This window comes from Felis catus, chromosome E2, assembly GCF_018350175.1.
Source record: "Felis catus isolate Fca126 chromosome E2, F.catus_Fca126_mat1.0, whole genome shotgun sequence".
NCBI lineage: Eukaryota > Metazoa > Chordata > Mammalia > Carnivora > Felidae > Felis > Felis catus.
In genome coordinates, this window is record NC_058382.1 from 8,233,771 (window position 1) to 8,248,547 (window position 14,777).

General features: G+C 60.0%; 1 protein-coding gene across 4 annotated transcripts; it reads right to left on the reverse strand.

Annotated features, from left to right (window-relative positions):
- Positions 1-373: 373 nt before the first annotated feature.
- SCAF1 (SR-related CTD associated factor 1) lies at positions 374-14,765 on the reverse strand. 4 transcript variants are annotated; one of them, XM_045046822.1, is made up of 11 exons: positions 13,547-14,765; positions 10,733-10,846; positions 10,428-10,485; positions 9,593-9,687; positions 9,244-9,344; positions 9,038-9,153; positions 3,450-6,302; positions 2,717-2,799; positions 2,268-2,486; positions 1,106-1,234; positions 374-811 (listed from the first exon to the last, which is right to left on the reverse strand). In XM_045046822.1, the coding sequence occupies exons 2-11, from the start codon at positions 10,838-10,840 to the stop codon at positions 620-622; spliced, it is 3,954 nt and encodes a 1,317-aa protein (XP_044902757.1). In that variant the 5' UTR covers positions 10,841-10,846; positions 13,547-14,765; the 3' UTR covers positions 374-619. The 4 variants fall into 4 exon arrangements, with proteins under 4 accessions (XP_044902757.1, XP_044902756.1, XP_044902755.1 ...); XM_045046821.1 differs by lacking the exon at positions 13,547-14,765 and adding an exon at positions 13,083-13,490; XM_045046820.1 differs by lacking the exon at positions 13,547-14,765 and adding an exon at positions 11,307-13,490.
- Positions 14,766-14,777: the final 12 nt, after the last annotated feature.

Here is a 14,777-nt window from a genome sequence, read left to right on the forward strand (position 1 = left end):
GGGGGACAAAAGTCCTGTTGCTGAGGCAATTCCAGGGCAGACAAATAGCACCCAGGTGCCCTTAGCCTGGAAGACACTGAACAGGTGGGACCTGGGACCCCAACCTCCCACCCGCCACCATTTTCTGTCAACAGCAACCACTTGTTATGTAGCTGATACGGCGGTTCTAAGTACGTCACTTGCCTGGGTCTTCGTCCTTGTAACACCCACTTCAAGGATCAGGAAACTGAGGCCCAGAGAGAGAAAAGCACTTCCCCCGAGTCACACCCTGCTAACCACCCTCAGACCTGGGTCAGACCTGGGCAAGTCTCTTCCCAACCCTTTCCCAAACTGGTCTCTGAAAAGAAAGGGCTGAAATCATGGGGCTCGGGGCTAACATTTCATGAAATCTTTAATGAAACTGGGGGAGGGGCAGAAACAGAAGGGAGGGGCGATGGGGACAGGCTTGGGGGCAAGGGGCACAGGGCTGGGCAGGGCAGGGAGGGGGCTCTCCTCTTCCCTGCAGCAACCCTCCCCCAATCATCCCACTGACGGGGCGGGGGAGGGAAGTGGGGAGGTGGAGCCATAAATACGTCCAGAATTCCAAAGAGGCGAAGGAGGGAAGGGGTGGCCGAGGGTCTCAGAGAGGGGGCAAGGGCAGGCCTGGGCCACCCTTGTCAGGGGGTCCAGGCTCCTTGGGCGGCCGCGGGGGCCCTGGGGGGTCCCCCGGCTTGCGGCCATGCTTGCGGAAGTAGCGGTAGCGTTGGACGTAGGCCCGCACCAAGTTGCTCACCTTCACTGGGTTGATCTCCCCGCTTTTGCTGTGGCAGATCTAGGGGGTGAGAGGCAGCTGTGGTCACCTCCAGCCCCCCAGGGTCCCCTCCACCTGGACTGCTGACTGCTGAGCACAGCTGCGAACTGGGATGGGAGCCGCTCCCCCAGATTCCGGACCAACACCCCTACGTGTCCCCCTGATGTCAGCGGGACAGGCCCAGGTGGGCTTGAGCAAATCCTGTCCCCTCCTCACCTTCCACACTGACCCACCATCCCCGGCTCCCCATGCATGCACATGTCTCCTTCTTGTCCTCTCCCCACTTCTGCGGATCTGTCCCCCGCTGGGCCCCACCTTGTGGACAGCCTTCCTCAGGATGTCCTTGTACTCCTCCTTGGTGATGTCCTTCTTCTGATAGTACGGCTTGATGGCCAGCTTCACCTCCTCCACTGCCCTCTCCTGCGTGTGCAGCTTCTTCAGATACTGGCAGAGGGGGTGACGGGGAGGGAAGGAGGGACAGCAAAGGCCGGATGAGTTCCTGCGGAACCCCAGGCCTCCACTCACCTGCCTGCCAGCTCAGCCTCCTTGACACATCCAGCTACTCCTGGAGGTGGAGGTCCTGCTCAGGATCTGCCCTGTGTTACCCTTGCTGCGGTCACCCCAGACCACAGGCCAGGCCGGGCCTCTGAACATCACTTGAACATCACCTAGGCTGGACCTGGGGCTATCCCCGGTGGCCTTGACCAGGACACGTATGTCCACTGCCCATACAAAATTTACATGAAGTAAAATGGGGCACTTGGGTGGCTCAGTTGGTTGAGTGTCCGACTTCGGCTCAGGTCACGATTTCACAGTTTGGTTCAAGCCCCGCATCGAGCTCTATGCTGACAGCTCAGAGCCAGGAGTCTGCTTCAGATACTGTGTCTCCCTCTCTCTCTGCCCCTCCCTCACTTGTGCTCCCTCCCTCTCTAAAATAAATAAATAAACTGAAAAAAAAAAAATTTACACAAAGGAAGAAATAGGCGACACCATCATCTGGCAATTGGCTGTTTGACCAGAATGGCCTTTTTGGACCTGACCGAAAGGAAAACCGGCCTGAGGCCTGTGAGTAGAAGCCAGATGTAGCTGAACGGAAACTGGTTTGTTCCCACTCGTGCATCTGAATCAAAGTTTAGTTCCTTGGGGTGCCTGGGTTCCTTCTTCAGTCGGTTAAGCATCTGGCTTCCACTCAGGCCACCATCTCACTGTTATTGAGTTTGAGCCCTGCATTGGCTCTGTCCTGACTGCTTTGGATTCTGTGTCTCCCTCTCTCTCTCCCCCTCTGCCGCTCACACTCTCTCTCTCGCTCTCTCAAAAATAAACATTGAAAAAAAATTTTAGTTCCATACAATTCAACGACTTCTGTTTTATCTGAGTTCCCACCTGTTGGCATCAGTCTGCTATTCTCCTCGGGCCCCTGCACTTCAGCATCTGCAAAACTGTCACCATCAACCCACCTCTCCCAAACCCAGCTCACCTTGTCTGTGTCCCCACGTCCCTCGGAGCTGCTGCTGCCCTCTCGCTTGTCAGATGCTGCAGCCAGCCCAGTGGGGGTGGGAGGGGTAGAGCCGCAGCCCCCCAGGGGGAGGCTGCCAGGGAGCAGGTAGCTGGAGGGGCCAGGGGGCAGACCCAGAGAGGTGGGCACAGGAGCTGGGGTCACCCCCAGACCGGAGGGTGGCTTTCGGTGGCTGAGGATCTGTCGGAAGAGGTTGGAGAGCGGATGAATAAAGGGAGGGGGAGGGGAAGAGGGAACACGTACCCCCATCCTTCCCACCCTGACTTCCAAATTGTCCCAGAGGCAAGAGGCCCCTCCTCCTGCCGACCCCTTCCTTGTCCCAAGGTCTGCTGAGAATTGTAGTTCCTCTCCTAATCAGAGTCAGGGGACAAGAAGAGGGACTGTGGGGACTCTTCCCCAGAGGGGCCCACCTGGTTGGTGGCCTGGATCAGCTCCTGGGCCTTTGCTCGGCTCGCCAGATTGGCTTCTTCCATCTTGAAGAGAAGTGCAGTCACTGCAAGAGGCAGAGAGTCAAGGACAAGGACATCAGGAGCTGACACAAGAGGTCACCCAGGCACCTGCTGCCATCTTACCCCCATCTCCCCCCGGGGGAGAGACCATAGGTTTCGGGCTCAGAACTGGGAAAAGGGGACGTTGGCCAGTGAGAGAACGGCTCCGCGCCCCACATATTCTTAGGACTCAAGGTATGTGTGTGGTCCGGGGGGGAAATAGGGCCAGGTCATTCAAGGACGAGGTAGCGGCAAAGGTGAGATTCTGTCTCAAGCCCCCTGTGCCCTATTGCTATCCCTTAAGGGACAACGCTCCCTGCTCACCCTGTTCTTCCTGGTCCCTCCACCACACCCAACCTCGTCCACCTCCGGGCGGACCCCAGAACACGGCCCACTCCTCCAGCCTGTGCTGGGCTGGCCACCCCCTCTCCCCCCCACTCACCTGCCTGCTCTCCTCCAGCACAGCCAGACATCTACCAGCCTTCTAGACAGCCCCTCATCAGCCCTCACCCACCCAAGCCCCTCGCAGTCTGGGTCACTGTGCACCTACCCCCTCCAAAGCATCCCCACTGCCTCCAAGCCTGTCCCCACAGGACCTGGTCCTCCCCGATCCTGTCTGTCCCAGCCCGCGCCCCCCACCCCAGGGCACACTCACGGGCCAGGACACCGCTGGTGGTGCAGTCCACACCAGCAGGCAGGTTCCAGGGCATGGGCGGGGGCAGCGTGGGCAGCTGGGAGACACGGGTAGCCGGCCCATCCTCTGCCCCTGAGTCACCGGCTGTGGACCCCGCGCTAGGGGCAGTGCTCGGGGCAGCTGCGGCCGTGCTGGTGGCCGTGGTGGTGGCAGGCTGCTGCTCTTCCTCCTCCTCCTCTTCCTCCTCCTCCTCCTCTTCCTCCTCCTCCTCCTCTGCCCCGCCTCGCACCCCAGCCTCCTCAGCGGCCTCCTCGGGAAGGAAAGAGACCTCGGGAGTCTTGCAGCTGCTGTCCACGGTCTGGGAGTCCGGTGTGAGTGCCGGGGGGGGAGGGGCTGCCTTAGGGGGCGGGGTGCTAGGGGCCTTGGCCGCCCGCTCTTCCCCGGACCAGGAAGTCTCCTCCACCCCCTTGGCCCCCGCTGCCTGGCTGCAGCTATCCGCCTTGGACTTCTTCAGCGTCGCAGGGCCGCCGCCGCTCCCACCGCTGCCCCCGCTGCGGATCTTTTTCCTGGTCTTGGATGGCTTGGTCTTTCCCTTGGTCCCCTTGGCTTTCTTGGCCCCAGCCTTGGCCTTGACCTTGGTCTTTTTGGGCTTGGTGCTGCCCGGAGCTGCTTTGGCCACCTCTGCAGGGGCCCGCTCATCGGGCTTGAGGAAAGGGGAGCGGCTCTCCCGGTCGCGGCTGAACTTGACTCCGATGGAGCCCAGGCCAGCGGATGCGGCCTCCTTGGCCGGCGTGGTGCTGCTGACGCCTTCGCGGATCAGCACCGCCACCTTAGACTGCAGCTTCACCTTCCGGGAGGAGGAGGAGCACGACGAGGAGGACGAGCCGGAGCCGCTGCTGACCGGTGGCTTTGGCGGAGGCCCCGAGGAGGGCGCTGACTCCTTGGGAGGCCGAGCCTTCTTGGATGACCTGTCCCTGTCCCTATCTCTGTCCCTGTCCCGGTCCCGATCCCCCCCATCCAGCGCTTTCCGCCGTGATCCCTTCTCCCGGGAGGAAGAGGACGACGAGGCGGCCCCGGAGCGGCGCCGGTCCTTCTCGCCGCTCTTGCCCCCCCGCTCCTCGGCGCTCAGTCCCTCTGAGTCGTACAGGACCTCGCGCTTGGGCGACGAGGCCGGGGCCGGCGACGGGCCTCGGGGGTCGGACTTGTCCGGCCGGCCCACGGTGATGGTCCGCTTGATGGCGAAGAGATCGTGGTCCGTGAGGTCCTGGATGGAAGGTGGCACCGCCCCCCTGCGGCGGCTGTCACGCTCTCCGCCCAGGGAGCTGGAGCCGGAGGGCGGCTGGGTGGGCACCGGGGCCTTCTCGCTGTCCCCAGACCGCTTCTCGCCCCGGGACCGCGACCGCTTCTTCTTCTTCTTGCCGCCGCCGCCGTCTCGGTGCTTGCCACGGTGCCGCTCGCGCCTCGAGGACGACGACGAGGACGTGGCCGGGGGCGGGGAGGCCGAGCGCCGCCGCCGCCGCCGCTTCTCCCGGGACCGCGACCTGCGGCTGCCCCCGCGGCGGCGGTCGGTGCTGCGCGAGCGGCGGCGGGCGGAGCGGGACCGCGAGCGGCGGCGGGCGGACGACGAGGCGTGAGAGCCCGGCTTGCGGTCCCGGGAGCGGTGCTTCTTGGAGTCCCAGGGGGAGGCCGGGGCCGGCGGGGCAGGCTGCGCGCTGGACGACGACGACGCGGCCTCCTTGGCCTCGCCGCCGCTCCGCTTGCGCTCCCGCCTCGACTTCTTGCGGGTGGGGGGGCCCGCGGGGGCGGCGGCGGCGGCGGCGGCGGCGGCGGCCGGGGAGGGCGAGCGCTGGCGGTAGCGCTCCCGACGCTGGGTCAGGATCTTGCGGCGCAGGTCCAGGCCGCCCCAGCGCGTGTCCGCGGTCGGCGGGGCGGGCGCCGGCTCCCCCAGGTCCACCTGCAGGGCGCCCTCGCCGTCTGACTCGGCGTGCAGAGACAGGAAGTCGTCCCCCTCGGGGGCGCGGGGGGCAGGTGGCGGGGGCGGGGGCTGGGCCGCCGGGGGCGCCGAGGCTGCAGGAGGGGGTCGCGCCGCCCGGCCAGCGGCCCGGAAGAGGGAGACTGCCACCCTGGGCTCCTCCTCCGGCTGGACGATCTCGCCCTCCTCGATCTCGGAGTCTCCCGGTGGCAGCAGGGTTGGCGGGATGGCGGCTCCGCCGGCCGTCACCACCTCCACAGAGACCTTGCCTTCCCGACAGGCCTCCGCCTCCGTCCCCACCACGAAGACGCGACGGCGGGTGGCTCCGTCCACCCGGGTGGAGTCCACCTGTGGAGGCGTTCCAGGGGCCGGAGTCGGTTGTGGGGGCTGGGGGTCCGGGCGGGGGCTCTCATCACCTGGGAAGTCCTGGCTCAGACTGTTGTCATCGTAGATGCCGGCCAGGGTCTCGGAGATGCGGCTGATGCTCTGGGACAAGCCTTCCTCCTCCTCTTCTTCCTCTTCTTCCTCCTCTTCTTCCTCTTCCTCCTCTTCCTCCTCCTCCTCCTCCTCCTCCTCGGGTGAAGGAGTCCCCGCTGATGAGCTGGGGTTGGAGCCAGTGGGCTCGAAGGGGTCGTACTTCTGCTCCGGAGCAGGTGGTGGGGAATAGGCCTCGTCGGTGGGGTGGAAGGGGTCATAGATGTCGAATCGGGGGGCAGGTGGGGCTGGGGGGGCTGGAGGAGGTGGAGGCGGGGGAGGCGAAGGGGAGGAGGATGAGGGGGAAGGGGAGGGGGAGGAGGACGCAGAGGATGGGGCAGGGGGTGGGGCAGGGCCCCCGTCTCCAGTGCCCAAGGTAAGGAGGTGACGGGCACAGGACGGTCGTGAGGAGTGAGACTGCGGAGACACTGTAAAGGAAGAAAGGAGACAGAGAGCCCCAGTCAGGCACATGTCCTCCTCCCTGGGCCGTGCAGAGGGGGCCGCAGGCCAGTGCCCCGGCCACCACCCCACTCTGGCGGCACCCTGCACTTTGCACGGGACAACTCACAGATGCTCCTAATGACTCCAAGCTGGAGGTACTGCGTCCTTTCAGGAGGAAACTGAGGCACAGAGCACTGCAGTATCTTCCCCAAGGACACACAGCAGGGAGAAGGGGGGGGTGCAAACAGCCAATGTAGCCACCGAAGCCACTGAGCCTGTGCTCCCATGTCCTGAGATACACACTGGCCTGCAGCCCAAGAACCCCCTGACCAGTGTCACCACAGAAGACACAGGCTAGAGAAGGGTCGCTGGGATTTGAACCTAAGACCGCTGCTCCAGCTGCCTCTTGTGGGAATCTATCCTGTTTCCTGAAGGGAACTGTGGGCGGCTGAGAAGGTGAATCTCCCTCTCGAGAGCCCAGGAAATGGCAGAGCCAGGGAGCCCTGACAGCCGGAGTCCACAACCCACGCACTTCATTCTGTGACGAGCCCCATCTGAGGGGCAACATCCGCTCAGGACTCAAAGACACCGCCAACGGGCGACAGGAACAAGCAGTGTTCGCCCCTCCACATGGGCCAGGCGTCGTGCTTTCCTGCCTAACTTCATCTGTCCTCCCGAGACCCTGCTTTCTGAGGACGACGCGGTCTCCATGCCATCAGTCCCACACACGGTGACAACGGACCTGGGCTGCACCTCCGGACACACACACTGGGGTCCAGAGGCCCCACTCAACCACCTACTACAGGGACCCAGAGATGGCAAGGGCACCAGCATGGTCATGTAGACAGTGACAGGACAGCAGGGGCTTAAGAGGGCAGTGCCAGGGGCGCCCCGAGTGGCTCAGTCGGTTAAGCGTCCGACTTCAGCTCGGGTCATGATCTCACAGTTTGTGAGTTCAAGCCCCGCCTCGGGCTCTGGGCTGACAGCTCAGAGCCTGGAGCCTGGCTTAGATTCTGTGTCTCCCTCTCTCTCTCTCTGCCCCTCCCCAGCTCATACTGTCTGTCAAAAATAAATAAATGTTGAAAAAAATAAAAAAATAAAAGAGGGCAGTCCCAGAGCCACCTCTCAATCCAATCCTAGGCTCTGGCCCTCACCCGTGACGCGACCAAGGACAAGGAACTCAACCTCTGCCTGCCGTGGTTTCTCCATGTATACAATGGGCATGCACTCATTCATTCAGTACATTTTTGCTGATCGCCTCTCTTGTGCCAAGCTGTTTCAGGTACTAGGAACAGAACAGTGAACACAACAGACAAAAGTCCCTGCCTTCAAGAAATCTCCATGAGCCACGCAGTAAAGTCTGCCAACTGCTGAGGGCTGTGGAAGAAAATAAAGCAGGGAGGACGGTGATGAGAGCATTCACACATCGCAGGGATGAGGGGACTAGGTGGGCAGCTGTGTGGAACAAACCAGACTGCGTCCGGCCGCACAAGGACTCGGTGAGCACGAGCTATTCCTACCCTGCTTACGAATTATTACCACCACCGGAAGTGTAAAACACAGACTAGAGCGGTCTGGAAATGCAAGACGGCCCCTCCTTTATGTAATCTTTATACGATATGGAATCAGGGATGAGGTTTTTTTCCTAAACTTCTTAATAACTTCCAAATGAAGAAAACCACTTCTAGTAAGAAAATAAAACATACCCCCAGCATCTCCCACCAAACAGCTCTTACAGTCCAGATACAACTATATCACCGAAGACCTGGCACCAAATTCCCAACGCCTTCTGTTCTTGTAAATAAAGTTTTATCAGGACACTGCCACGTCCATTTGTTTATTTATCCTGTAGGCCTTCTAATTTTAAAAGAAATGAAGAGTTTTGGGGGGGTTCCCCAAGGGCGTGGTGGGCCCTGAGTACAATGCCCCCTGAGCCGAATGGACAAGACATTTCGCAGCTATAAAAAAAGGACAAGGGAAACCGAAACGGGCACAGCGTGTGTGAGCCACGGTCGGCTCCGAAACAGTCACTTCTGGCTGACCGCGCCGACCTCTCCTCTCCATCCCTCCCAACTGTGGATGCACATGAAGGGGGGGGGGGGGGGGTAGTCTAAACCAGGGATTCCCACCAGGGTCCTGGGGGCCAGAAACCTCACCGAGGAACTGGTTAGAAATGCAAATTCCCGGGCCCCACCCCAGACCCACTGAATCAGAGATCCTAGGAGTAGGCCCAGGGACCTGTGTATCGACAAAGTCCTCCTCCTCGTGACTCTGATACCCGCCCAAGTCTGAGAAGCTCTACGCTGCTCACAGGGCTTAACACTCAAAGAGACCTGGGCTACAGGCTCAGGGCCCAGGAGCACCACTCATCTACTGGCTGTGCCACCTTAAACAAGGGACTTCCCTTTTTCAGATTCGTCTCCTCTGGAAGACAGAGATGCTAAGAGCCTCCCCCCACCCCACCCCCAATCCCAGGGAGACGAATTCCCAGTGCAGTTACACTGCCACGTAGCGCCCTGGACACGGAGTGCCTCACACGTGCCGGCCAGGACATCAGCGTTTGCTGTAGGTACGTCTGTAGGTACATAAAGCCTTGCAGTCTAACAGGCAGAGGCTTAAAGATTTTGTCTAAGTGACAGGATCGCCACTGTCACTACCAACAACAGCTGACTCGTGCAGGACTCCGAGGCCGCCTGCTCAGCTCTGCCCTGGCCCCACATACCCGTTTTGCCTGTCCTCCAGGCCCTGAGACGGGGCAGCAGGCTAGGCACCGGCAGAGGGATGGGATCCCTGTCCCCGATTCGGACCTCGGCCACCAGCTCCAGCATGTCCTCGCTTCTGCAGGGCAGAAGGGGGTGAGTGAGCCTGAAGGAAGCTGCCAGCTCCCCCGCTAAAGGCCTCTCCCACTCCAGCTGCCCAACTACTCACTCGCCAGGCCGAAGGTCCAGGTGGCTGGGAACCCAGGTATCTGGGGGATCCAGAACGCTCACCAGCCCCGCGAGGAAGCTGTCTGCGGCCATGTCCAACACCTGGAATAGGCCCATCCCTCTCACGTGAGGGCCCACAAATCGCACTTCCCCAGCCCCTAAACCTTCAGGAACCCAGGCATCTGAGAACCCGAGAAAACGCAGAGATCCAACCAATTCCCTCATCCTGACTTGCCCCCAGGACCCAAGGGCCCGGCCCCAGGGATGATGCCCCCAACCCCTCCAACACTGCAGCTGATCAGCACCCCAACCCCAAGAGTCTGGGCCCCCAGCCCCCTGCTCTTACTCACAGTAGCCGTGTCGGTCCCCCCTGACTCCTGGGAACGGGGCTCTGACCGTGGGCTCCGGCAGCCCCTCCATCGAAGGCCGTGACACCGGGAGCCATCTGGAGAGAGATTTGCATGGGAGATTGGACACAGGGGACGAGACACAGAGACTCTGTGGAGTCAGAGGAAAGAGGAGCCTGCTCGGGCTCTTGAGGAGGGAGCCAAACTCCTGCCTGCTCTCCCTGCCTCCACCCCTCAGCTCCCACCTTGGGGCCCAGAAAGACTTCCCCAGCGCCGTTCTGAGGCACTCTCACCCACCTGACCTCCTAGCTGCCCTCAGGATGGATTCCAGACAAGCCAGCCTGGCACGAGAGCCTTGTGGTGACACAGGTCCCATGGAGCTCTCCTGCCTCACCTCCTGCTCACACCCCAGGACTGCCAGCCCCAAAGAACCACAGCTCGGTCCTGCAACACGCCCCTGTGCTGTGTGCCTGCTGGGTGCCTCTGCCTACCAGGCTTTCCTCTTTACCAGACAACAACTTCAGTACATCCTTGGAGACCCAATTCACCGGTCTGCCCCTCTAGGAAGCCTCCCCAGACCCCATCTCCTCCACACTAGCTTAACTGAGCCTCCTGCGCTCTCCTAGTGCCTCGGGGCCACCTCTGCGCTGTGACTGTATCTCCCCTCCACCAGACCGTGAGCCCCTCCAAGGCAGCCATGGGGTCCGACCCATCTTTGGCTCCCCGAGCCAGCACAAGGGTGGTACCCGGGAGGCCTCAAAAGTTTTTAGGAATGCAATTAGGATAAAGAATACGGAGAGATGGGACGGAGGCTAAGAGGAACCAGAACCCATCGTACCTTTATCATTTGGCAGATCCCCCTGCAGGGAACTTCCCACAGCCTGCTGAATGGCCCGCTAGAGAAAAGGTGGAGGGTGGAGGGGGTGGAAAGAAAGGGCAGTCAGGGGACCCGTGCAAATGGTCACAAGCTCTGCTCCTGGGAGACAGCCACTCCAGACACCCCTATAACGAAACTCGAACCCTTCAGAGGAGCCAAGTGTCCAGGCCCCCAGCCCCTCCTCCCCCCAGGGCCCAGGAGCTGGGCCCTGACATCTGCATTTCCAGCCCATCCCTCCCTTGGCCCCAGACATCTAGCAGCCTTACCAGGATGAAGGCAGAAGGAGAAAGCGTGGGGTCTCTGTCCGGCGGACCATCGCCCAGATCCTCGCCCGACTCCTCTGTCTTCCCTCGAGACTCATCTTCTTCCTCCATGGTCACCTGGTGGTTGAGGGGGTGAGAGTTTGGAGTGGAGGCAGGGGTGGGGGGTGGTGGAAGGGGCTGGAAGCAGAGGATGGACGCAAGGATCTCCAGGGCCTCCGCCACGGCTTTGACCAAGCGTCCTCCTCAGCATCCTTCTGCCCTCTACCACCACACGCCAGTCCTTGGGCGAGTCCCAGGCCCTGAGCAGACGTCGCAGAGACCAGAATGGCTCTCCTCCCTTGCCTAGATTTCTACTGCTTCCTTTCTTGCAGGGAGGCCTTCTGGCCTCCTATTTCAACACTCCACTCCCCAGTCTCCACTTAAAGCTTCCCCCACAACCAAGCTTTAAGACCTCCCTGCCTGCCCCCACGTTGGCTGATGTTTTTCCCGGTTGAGTTGTGATTTCAAATACTGTGTCCTGCAGTCCCCTAAACTCTCCTCTCCCAAACTGAGATACGTGCCAGTGTACTGAGTATACCTCAGATACCATGCAGCTCCCTAAAGCGGCAACGATTCTCCTCGATGGTGAGGGGGCAAAAAAAAAAAGAAAAAATTGGTTTATACACAAAAAATGGAGCTACAAGAGTGATGTACACAACCAACACCAGACCGAAAACACTACTTTCAGAAAGGCACGCGGAGGACATCCACCTATCACCAATCTGCCCATTGTGGGAGATCGTGGCTAAAGCCTTCATGAGGTCACAGAAATTCTCAGATCATTCGGAGGTTGAAAGATTATCCTTCAGACTGGTGGGTGTCCCCATTAGGTCTTCAGAAAGTAGGAGTACTCCAGCTGCAAGCTTCCTTAGAACCATCCAATCTGCTACTGTGAAAACACTATCCGGGTCTCCAGAGTTCCCAGAAAGCTTTAAAACCCCTGACTCTTTATGCTTCTCTGCAGACGGGCACCACAAGAGTATCTACCTCCAAGAAGGGCGGTAAGAACTGAAAGCAAAGGGACTTTCTGCTACAGAGTTAGCACAGCCCAAGCGCTCCATACAAAATAACAAAAACTAGCTTCAAGGCCCGGGTTTATGGCACATCTACCTCCCCCATTCTCCCAGCTGCACACCTGCCAAGCAAATGCATCGGTCCTGGTCTCCTTCCTACCATAGCTTTCCAAGCTCTGCCCAAGCTCCCACTGGCAACCACCTCCCAGACAAGAGCCTGTGGCTCCTTCACTAACTCCCACTAACATGTCCCGCCTTGTTAAACCCCTGTGGACAGTTCCCAGCCCTGGAGCTGCTCTCCAGCACCTCTGGGAAAAGCGCATGTTACGCAGAACAGTGACTGCCACATAACAGGGGCTTTAGTCAAGACCTGCTGAGGACAGACACACAGATCCCCAAGCCCTCCGCGGTGCATGAAGATGCTCCCCTGCCCATTTAGACATGCCCCAGGCTTTGCGGACACATCCACAGTTCTTTATATCTTTTTGACATGAAAAGGTTCTGCAGACATGGCTAGGTCCCTCTAGATCAGTGTTCCCCAAACTACAGTCTGAGAGCAGTACAGTGCTTTGCAATTAGCTTGTTATAAAAAAATAAAAGTAAATCGAACACAGTTGAAAATTCTTCACGGTGCATCACAAGTAGTACGTGGGAATATTAATTAATGGGACTTTGGCATTAAATACACACGTCAGTATGTCCTAGCTGTGAACACAAAAAATGCACTTCTTACTGTAGATCAAGGTCAAGAGAGTCTGAAAAGCATTGCACTAAATGAGTCTCAATGATCCTACAGACTTCCCCAGACTAATGTGGACTAATTCCAACTCTCTATAGCTCCAGGGCAATGCAGAATTTTTATCAACATTTTTCATTTAAATTACATTATAAAGTGCAAGTACATTTGAGCTGGGCAAATTTTCCAATACTCTCCTTTGTCTTGTTCTCCACGCGATTACCCAGCCCCAAAAGGCATTCGAATTGCTCCAGGCATAAAGACTGTACTCTTGCAGTCACACTGAAAGCCACCTAGATGGTTCCAGGTCCTTCTAAGTGCCCCCCAGCCTCCTGTCACCCATATTAGACACTCTCAGACGTTAGAGACCCATCCAGGCCTCTCAGCACCCGTCAGTATTTGCCTCCCTCCCTTGGTGGGCACATCCCACCCCCCTGGGTGGCCCTAAAAGACTTCCTAGCCCTCCAACAGTTCTTCCAGACCCGCTACATGGCCCCAGACCCAGGTAGGTGAGCCGCATCCTCAAGGCAGCCCATGTAGACACTCCCAGTCCTAACAGACATACCCCGGGCGCTATAGATGGCTCTGCAGATACTCCTCTGCTCTTGCAGACCTCCTTCACCCTGGGACATATCTCAAGATCTCAAGATGGCCCCAGAACCCTATAAACAGACCCTAGCTTCGGGTCAGCCCGTAAAGACGATCAACAGTGTCTACAGATATGACCCAGGCCAGCTATGTGATGGAGGGCAGGCTCCAGTCTCAGTCCAGGCCCGGTGGACATCCCCAGTCCTCTCGGGGACGCCCCGTAGATGCCCCCCGGAACCCACAGACGCGTCCCGGGGCCTTGAGAAGGCCCCCCGCTCGGCGCCAGGCTCCGCCGCCGCTGCCGGGCCCGAGGCCGCCCCGCTAAGTCCGCCAGGCCCCGCGGCGTGTGGGGAGGACCCCGGGACAACTAGCGACCCGACTCCGCCCCGCCCACCCCGATAGGCCCGAGCCCCGCGGCCCAGACTGCCGCCGCCATCTTACCCCGCCGCTCGGGCTGCGGCTCCGGCCCCGGCGCGGGGCGGGGCGGGCTGGGGGGGCTCGCGAGCAGAGGGAGGAGAGGGGCGGAGCTAAAACGCCGCCGAGCTTGCCGGGACTTCAAGTACCGAGCACGGTGCCGTGAAGGCTGGTGGGAAGGCTCCGGACTCAATTTCCCAGCAACCAATGGGGCACATAGGCATGAGCGCGCGCGACGGACGCCGGGAGGCGTAGTCCGCACGTCGCCTCCGTCGCGCGGGGACAGCAAGGAGGTGAGAGGTGAAGTGGGCGGGGTTGCGGCAGCCCGCGACAAGGCCCCACGGTGCCCTGCGCGCGCGCGGAAAGAGCTGCGGAACAGGAAGTGATGTAAGACCACTCAGCCCGACCGCCGCAAGGGAATTGTAGTTCCGAGGAGTGGGAAGTAGAAAAACAGCCGGACTTGCTGAGTTGCCCCGCCCACTTTCTGGGGATCCCAGAATCCCGATCTCCTAGTCCTCTCTAAATTTAGAACCAAGGAGCCTGATGTACAACCTCCTCCTCATTTAGGACGGAAAAGTCCAAATTCTGATTCCTCTCATTCAGCAGAGAAGCCTGGACTCCCTATTTCCCTCCTGCCTGGGACTTGGGAGTCCGACCACTTCTTCCTTCCAACCAGGAGTCTGGCCCTCAGGCCCTTCCTTCCTCAGACCATTGCTGGTCTCCAGCTCGTACTTTACACAGACACAAGTGTTCGGGCTCCCCACCTGAATTCCCTCGGATCCAGAATTCTGAATCCCCGAACCCAACCCCTGAACCCAAGAGTCAGGGCCCCCAGCTCCCTCCTTTACGGAATCTAGTAGTAAAGACTGCCAGATCCCCTCCTCCCCGGGACCCAGGATTCCAGGCCTCCATCCTCATTCTCTCCGAGAGACTCAAAAGCCTGGGCCCTCAGCTTCTTCCTCCTTCAAGCCTCAGAAATCCTGGCCCTAGGCCCTTCATGACTCGGCCACCCCGGCTTGGGCGAGCTGGTTCAGGGATCAGGAATGCAGTGATCTCACGGCCCCTCCCTGTCCCGTTACGCGGCTGTCCCCCCTCCAGGGCCCCATCTCTCCTCCCAGTCTGCCTTCCGCTTGGCTGGGACTCCGGGAACCGGAAGCCTGGGTCCCTTAGCGGGCGGAGACTCCAGCGTCCAGCCTAGACACCCGGGTCGGAAGCCTGGCTAGGATCCCAGGACGTAGGTGGAGCTTCCCCTCAAGAC